Raw genomic sequence first — 8,311 nt, forward strand, 5'->3', positions numbered from 1 at the left:
CGGACCCGTTGACTAAGCCTCTTCCACGAGCAAAACATGATCAGCACCAGGGCTCCATGGGTGTTAGAATCATTACTGTGTAATCTAGATTATTGACTCTAGTGCAAGTGGGAGACTGAAGGAAATATGCCCTAGAGGCAATAATAAAGTTATTATTTATTTCCTCATATCATGATAAATGTTTATTATTCATGCTAGAATTGTATTAACCGGAAACATAATACATGTGTGAATACATAGACAAACATAGTGTCACTAGTATGCCTCTACTTGACTAGCTCGTTAATAGAAGATGGTTGAGTTTCCTAGCCATGGACATGAGTTGTCATTTAATTCACGGGATCACATCATTAGGAGAATGATGTGATTGACTTGACCCATTCCGTTAGCTTAGCACTTGATCGTTTAGTATATTGCTATTGCTTTCTTCATGACTTATACATGTTCCTATGACTATGAGATCATGCAACTCCCGTTTACCGGAGGAACACTTTGTGTGCTACCAAACGTCACAACGTAACTGGGTGATTATAAAGGTGCTCTACAGGTGTCTCCGAAGGTACTTGTTGAGTTGGCGTATTTCGAGATTAGGATTTGTCACTCCGATTGTCGGAGAGGTATCTCTGGGCCCTCTCGGTAATGCACATCACTATAAGCCTTGCAAGCAATGTGACTAATGAGTTAGTTACGGGATGATGCACTACGGAACGAGTAAAGAGACTTGCCGGTAACGAGATTGAACTAGGTATTGAGATACCGACAATCGAATCTCGGGCAAGTAACATACCGATGACAAAGAACGTATGTTGTTATGCGGTTCGACCGATAAAGATCTTCGTAGAATATGTAGGAGCCAATATGGGCATCCAGGTTCCGCTATTGGTTATTGACCAGAGAAGTGTCTCGGTCATGTCTACATAGTTCTCGAACCCGTAGGGTCCGCACGCTTAACGTTCGTTGACGATATAGTATTATATGAGTTATGTATGTTGGTGACCGAATGTTGTTCGGAGTTCCGGATAAGATCACGGACATGACGAGGAACTCCGGAATGGTCCGGAGATAAAGATTGATATATGGGATAATAGTGTTTGGTCTCCGGAAGGGTTCCGGAGTTCACCGGAAGGGGTTCCGGATGTTTCCCGAAATGTTTGGGTACGAGAACACTTTATTTGGGCCAAAGGGGAAAGCCCACATGGTTTTTGGAAAGCGCAAAAGGAATTTTTGCGGAGTCCAGGGGCCAGACGCCAGGGTCCCTGGCATCTGGGTCCAGACGCCGGGAACCCTGGCGTCTGGTCCTGGAGTCCGAGAAGGACTCTTACCTTTTGGGTGAAACCGACTTTGTGGAGGCTTTTACTCCAAGTTTCGACCCCAAGGCTCAACATATAAATAGAGGGGCAGGGTTAGCACCAAAGACACATCAAGAAACACCAAGCCGTGTGCCGGCAACCCCGTCCCACTAGTTTATCCTCCGTCATAGTTTTCGTAGTGCTTAGGCGAAGCCCTGTGGAGATTGTTCTTCACCAACACCGTCACCATGCCGTTGTGCTGCCGGAACTCATCTACTACTTCGCCCCTCTTGCTGGATCGAGAAGGCGAGGACGTCATCGAGCTGAACGTGTGCTGAACGCGGAGGTGCCGTACGTTCGGTACTTGATCGGGACGGATCGTGAAGGTGTACGACTACATCAACCGCGTTGATAAACGCTTCCGCTTCCGGTCTACGAGGGTACGTAGACAACACTCTCCCCTCTCGTTGCTATGCATCACCATGATCTTGCGTGTGCGTAGGATTTTTTTTGAAATTACTACGTTCCCCAACACTGACATGATTGCTCTCAGTTTGTCAAAATATCCTGGCTCATCAAGGCCCTACAAAGAAACAAGTACACAAGGAACCGTCAATCAAGTAAACCAACACCATGTTACTTCAGATGATACTATACCACTGAGACATGCAATTACCTAGTTCTCGTAGCAACGTCTTACCCTTCTTTCCTCAGCTTCCAACTATTAAAAGACATGAAACTGAAAGTGAGGTGAAGCAATAAAAAGTGACAAGCACTAGCATAGAATGGAGATGCGCCTGCTTCACCACTCAAGTATACAACAGCATTGGGGTGCTTCGCAGCACAACCATAGCAGTGACCTTTTTTTACATGAAAACAATGCGAGGGGGAATTGTGACTTAATGGCCAAATAATTATAATCAGACACAAACACATAACTATACATGAATAATTGTCAGTACAAAAATGTACATTCAACATGGCTATGCATAAATCTGTTGACAGACGTAAAGCTTGAGGATAATGGATCATGTGAGAAAACAAACATGTCAGTATAGCAAACAAGTAAATATGACATGCTATGGACGCGGTGTTAGGGCTTAATGTGAGTACAGGGATCTACAAGCCATATTGGATTTTCAACATGCTAGAGCTACAAACATTTTTACAGAACTGTCTATCAGATAAGTTCAAGTTAGTTCGACTCATGAATTTTGTTTGAACAAGATGTGACTTAGGATAAGATAATATAATACCATTGTCAGTAGTTTTAACCCTGCAGAAACAGCTGACTACCAATTTGTCATCGCCTATCGTAGACGTGACTTCAGCAAAGAATAGATCATCCATGGAATAGTCAGAATATTCAGCTCCTTTAGCCCTTGCAGTGAAATTGATATGATTGATAATTTTAGAGAAATCGGGCACACGAACTGATGTGTACTGCAAAACATCTTTGAGTACATATGCAGTATCCAAAAATTAAGAAAAATGGATCTCGTCAGTAATTAATTAATTGTTACATGAATAAGGCAATAAGACGCATTGCAACCCTGGTATCAGGATATAGAGTAGAGGTGGGAAGGAGTGATTGAGAGCGAACCCCTAAATAATCGTTATACTTGTACACCAAAGCTTGAACCAACTGATCCTTGTGATCACGTATTTCATCAATTGGTTCTGATTTCAAACGCTTATTCCTTGTGCCATCAGGCCAGTGAAGACATTGCCGTACAACATAATCCACTTGAGAATCGTTAGGCTGACGCATGAACCTAGTTCATATCAGAGCATACAATGTGGTTAGTAGATTTTAGGTCATCAGAAGTGGCCAAAACAAAGTGATACTAAATACAGTAATATGTTGATGATATCAGCGAGGCGTAGGGCGAGTGAACTAATTTGCATGGAAGGTTTTGAAATACATCAAACAACTTTCAAATTATCTCAACACAGTTCATGGTATACAAGCCTATAACTTTTCAATACATAGTTACAAACTATCACCATCGTCTAGTTAATTTAGTACACAAGGAAGCAGAGATATGTGGGTGTGACAGGATAAAGCTAAGCAATCGTACAGTAACAAAGTTCTAACGTATCATCATGTACTTTATTAATTTTTGGCTATGCTTATAATTTATAAACTACTCCCTCCACTCCACAATGTAAGACGTTTTTGCAAGCTATAGCGACTGAGGGAGTATACAACAACAATCTCATGAATACACAATGGTGAATAAATTAATGTAGGCTGGGTCACACAATGGTGAAGGTCACACAATGAGTAATAATAATAATCCATATTATGAAGGCTAGAAGGGTGTACACATGTTTTCAGCCTGGTGGGAGGGCAGATCAAGGAGGTCTTGGTTACACTTCAACTGTATTGTGCTTTGTGGATAGTAGTGTAAGAGCAATTTTTGCCGAGTTGGCATACCAAGTCGATGGCATAATAACTGTTGATATGGCGATTTTTGCCCAAAATAGCACTCTAACAGACTCGTCATATCAGGCATTCAACATAATAACAGTCCGTATGATGATTTTGGCCCAAAATAGCACTCTAGCAGAGAGTCGTCATATGCCTCCAGATCGCCATAATTTATAAACTGCGCTTCATATACGACCCGCGAGACTCCATATTTTGAGGTTGTGAGCATTGATATGGATAACTAAAAAAGTCTTCATGAGTTTTATTAAAAAGGTTCGTAAATTCAAAACTTTCAAGAAATTGGAAAGTTCTTCAAGAATTTTCAAAATGTTCCCCAATCTAAGAAATGTTCATTGATTTTAAAAATTGGACAGTTCTTGAGAAATTCTTGACACATTGTTCCATACATAGCCCATAATCCGTTTTAAATTTAGCCAACTGGAGCACTTATATCCAACTAAAACAACAGAGAGATGCATCGTGCATATCCTCCTTTTTTCATGAGAGAGATTAAAAATCTACAGCCAACAATATCGGGGTCGCGTCGAGCGGCCATCATTACACCACAAGGATTAAAAATATAAATGCCTACAGCGAAAAGCACAAACTTCGAATAATCCACGTGCAATTTTAGCCCTTTTTTGAATTGTTTGGAAACCATCCCCCATAACCCAACCCACCAAGCCAGAACCCACGCCTCGGCCCACCTGCATCCCTTAACCTAATCCCACCCTCTGCTTCACATTTTTCGATTGGTGATGCCATTCGGCAGGCATCTTCTTTACCTTTATTTCTCTAGGGTAAAGATGACCCATATTCTCATCCTCTTTTTATTGGTGTCTTGGCTTGTTTGATTCTTGCAAATCATGAATGTATATATGTTGATATGATTTGACTGAAAGGAGCAGTGTGTGACTATTAACTACAAAAGGAATACACAATTTTAGCACATGCATAAGAAGCAACTTTTTCACCGGCCCATAACAGAAGTTCAATGGCCCATGTGACTTACAACCAGATGAGCGAGGCCGACGTACGAAAATGGACCGGCGAGTAGGACGGATGAAAAACAGATGAAATTACGGTGGTAAGAAACACTTCTTCTTTTAATAATAGGTATAGGTATAGATTCACGACCATTTTACAAAGGAATATTATGATAAGGTAGATGATTCATAGCTAACATATAGGCAGTTCAACGACTATTTTTTGATGTTGCACATTTATAAATAGATAAGTCTATTCACAGTTCGATCTTTTGTAACACTTTTCAATATATAGGCAGTTCAATGACTATTTGGCTTTTGCATGAATTAGTGGATTTTTTTGCATGAATTCATGGAATTTTTGCAAATAGGAAGTTTTTAAGAAGGAATGATTGAAGGCATTGGTATTACCCTTTGAGAAGAAGAAAATGAAGTTTTGAAGACTGAATTGGTGGCATTGGTATTACCCTTTGAGAAGAAGAAAAATGAAAAAAGGGAAACTTTCACACAACTTTGCAACCAAATTGCACTTTTTATAATATGCGAAGAATAAACATATAATAGTGCAATTTGTGCACTCTAGTATAACTAGCACACATATTGTATAATATTTGTGTGTATACATTTACACTCATCCAACATCCCAAAAATACCCATAAAGGAAAAGGAAAAAAACTAACTAAAAAAGCAAAAACACATAAAAATAGAAGAAGAAGAAAAAAAACAGGCAACGGGTTTCAAGCTCAAGAACATTGATAGACCCGAAACAAGGGCAAGTCGAAAATTCAACCCAAAAGCCACGAAACAACACAAAGAGGAAAAAAGAACAGCACAAATCTTGACAAAAGAATCAACAGCCAGAAAATAGACTGACCCAACCATGCAACTTACATATAAAGTGCATTTTACTAACATGTGGTCAAAAGGATTAGGATAACTTAGTTTACATCTGGTTGACCATAACTACGGAATAAGGTGTTTATTAGTCTATTTGATGCCTTGCTGGAGCGGTTTTTCTTCTACGGTTTTGCGTTTATCCCACTGCTGTCATTAGATGGAAGACGAAGCGTTCGGCCTTTGTTCGCCAAATAGATTTAGTGAATTGAGAAACCGAATTTCGATCCAGCTATTTAACTGGACTTTTGAACGAACTCGATCCGTGTATTAAGTTTTACGACGTGTGTGCATGCCATCGTCTCCCATGAAAAGAAACTTCCACCCAAGATTGAGAACAAAGAGCACTCAAAAAAGAACCCAAATATTGTTTCTGAATGTCTGTTAAAAACAAGCTTAATTATGTCCACCAACAAATTAACCTACATAACTGACCACATTATGACAATCTTCTAATAAAAAACTTAGTAATGTAACTAGACAACTAGGCCGATATAATCGAGCTCGACGGAGCCGAGCCACAGCTGTCCTTTCCTCTCGGTCACCTCGCTGAGCGTCACGCCCTTGGCCGCCGTCAGCTCCTCGACCTCAACGCCGCCGCCGTCGAGCCGGACACCAACCAAGTGCTTCACGGGGGCTGTGGTCACGCCCGGGCGCCCCTTCTCCTGGTTCAGCGCCACCCAGTAACCGCCCTTCTCGTCCCGCCGCACGTTGTCCGGGTAGCCCGGCAGGTCGGCGAGCAGCTCGTAGTGGCCAGCCTTTGGTCCCTGGAGATAGTACCTGTGTGCCTGGCACGGCACCGTGTGCGCGACGACGACGTACGTCCTGTCGTGGCTCACCGCGACGCCGTTGGGGTACGGCAAGCCGTCCTTGAGCACGGTGACCTGCTTCGTCAGCGCGTCGTACTTGAGCAGCCTCCCCGTCGCGTCCGCGTTCATCATGATTTCCGTATTAAACCTGCACGGATCAGTAGTTTTAATTGTAGTTTTATTACGATCTTGGTTTTTTACCTGCAGAAGCTATCTGGATTAGTCCTCAGTGTATAATGTACGTACCTTCGTGGATATGTCACGCTGCTGTCGGTGAAGTAAACATCGCCGGTGGCCTGGTCGATGTCGATGCCGTTGACGAAGTTGAACGGGACGCCACCGGCACCGGTGGCCAGCACCTCAGCCTCGCCGCCGTCGGGGCCGACCCTCATGAGCCCCTTGTACGCGTCGGCGATGTAGAGGTCGCCGGACTTGCGGTGGAACGCGAGCCCCAGCGGCCGCCCGCACAGGCTCTCCGTCTCCTCGGACGGCGCCACGGGCACGGTGCACATGGGGAACTTCCTGTAGTTCGCGTGGAAGGTGAAGGTCGTCCAGCCGACAGCGCTGCCGCCCCACTTGAGGACGCGGCCGTCGGAGACGCCGGTGTAGGGGCCCTGGCCGCGCGCGTCGAAGGCCAGGCTCTCGGCGCCGGTGACGCCGTTGGGCAGGGGGAGGTGGAGGCTCCACTCCGTCGGGCTGGTCTTTACCTCAGCGGCCGCACACGACGGGACCAGAGAGACGGCGAGAAGAGCGAGCAGGAGAACGAGCCACCCGCTTGCGGACCCGCGGCGCCCCATGACCATGAGCCGCGGCGCCGGTGGATTCGTGGGAACAAACGCTGCGGCGATGGAGCAGAACGATTTGCGGGTTTGCGTGAGTTCGTTCACGGCAGGTAGCTCGAGATTTAAAGGGCACAATCGCATTGCATCCGGAGTTTGAATTGGAACGGCCATGAGGAAGAGTTGTAACCTTTCTCCTTCTTTTGAGGAGATTCGGAGCTGTAATCGTCAGCGTCACGCGGAGGTAGACAGTTCTACGAGGTGGTGACACGTGTCAGGGATTGGAACCGTCGGTTACTAATCAGATGGACGTAAACGAAGGGCAGGCAGCGTATCATACTAGAAGCGAACGCGGGCTTTGCCGCGCCGTTTGAATATATCCAAAAATTCTCAAACGAACCTTTATTTGGCTATAACAACACTATAGCACATGATAACATTTAGATTTGACTATTCCTTCTTGAAAACTTCTAGAAGGATGGAGAGCACATCCCACCCATTTTCTTAAAGCAAGCTTTGTTTGCTCTGACACAGACTCCTCGGTCATTCCTCAACAGACAACAGATACGTGCAGAGATGCATCCTAACATACTAACATCTAAGTGGACATTCTCTTCTTAGGCAGATGGCAAAAATAAACTTATAAATCGTACCATGAGTCACGTATGACTATAACTGTGATATTTTCTCTTTACTAATTATACCCTTTTATCTAAAAAGAAGCGCAATCCATTTGTCACCGCTCTTCGTAGAAACAACACCTTTTGGACAGGACTATGTTGATTAAGATACAGACAACCTTGGTAACAACCAAAAACCTGCTAAAGAAAATAGCATTACCTCCATTATCTAAGTGGACATTCTCTTCTTAGGCAGATGGCAAAAAAAAACACCTTTCATTGTAATAATTAGCACTATGCACTTCCAAGATTATAGTAACATCAACAACAATTTAGGGTGCGTTTGTTTGCAAAGTGTTTTTGTGGTTTTTTGGAAATACCATGGTTTCTGAAAAAACGTTGGTATTAAATACTTTGAGATGTTTGGATGAAGCAAAAATAGAGGTTTTGTAAACTGCAGTATTCCAAAAACTATGGTCTTTTTGCTGTTTCTGAAAAAG

The 8,311-nt window shown here is 43.5% G+C and overlaps 1 protein-coding gene across 1 annotated transcript; it reads right to left on the bottom strand.

The window, feature by feature from the left end:
* Positions 1–5,981: 5,981 nt before the first annotated feature.
* LOC123048540 (protein STRICTOSIDINE SYNTHASE-LIKE 10) lies at positions 5,982–7,309 on the bottom strand. Its single transcript, XM_044471622.1, has 2 exons — positions 6,659–7,309; positions 5,982–6,560 (listed from the first exon to the last, which is right to left on the bottom strand). The coding sequence occupies exons 1-2, from the start codon at positions 7,213–7,215 to the stop codon at positions 6,080–6,082; spliced, it is 1,038 nt and encodes a 345-aa protein (XP_044327557.1). The 5' UTR covers positions 7,216–7,309; the 3' UTR covers positions 5,982–6,079.
* Positions 7,310–8,311: the final 1,002 nt, after the last annotated feature.

The sequence above is a fragment of the Triticum aestivum genome, chromosome 2D, assembly GCF_018294505.1.
Source record: "Triticum aestivum cultivar Chinese Spring chromosome 2D, IWGSC CS RefSeq v2.1, whole genome shotgun sequence".
Taxonomy (NCBI): Eukaryota; Viridiplantae; Streptophyta; class Magnoliopsida; order Poales; family Poaceae; genus Triticum; species Triticum aestivum.

What these genes read in the sequence shown, in the direction of transcription:
- LOC123048540 (XM_044471622.1), bottom strand. Translation starts at nt 7,215, where the DNA reads ATGGTCATGGGGCGCCGCGGGTCCGCAAGCGGGTGGCTCGTTCTCCTG. An exon ending in AGCGTGACATATCCACGAAG is followed by an intron (nt 6,561 to 6,658) that starts GTACGTACATTA and finishes TGATCCGTGCAG; the next exon opens with GTTTAATACGGAAATCATGA.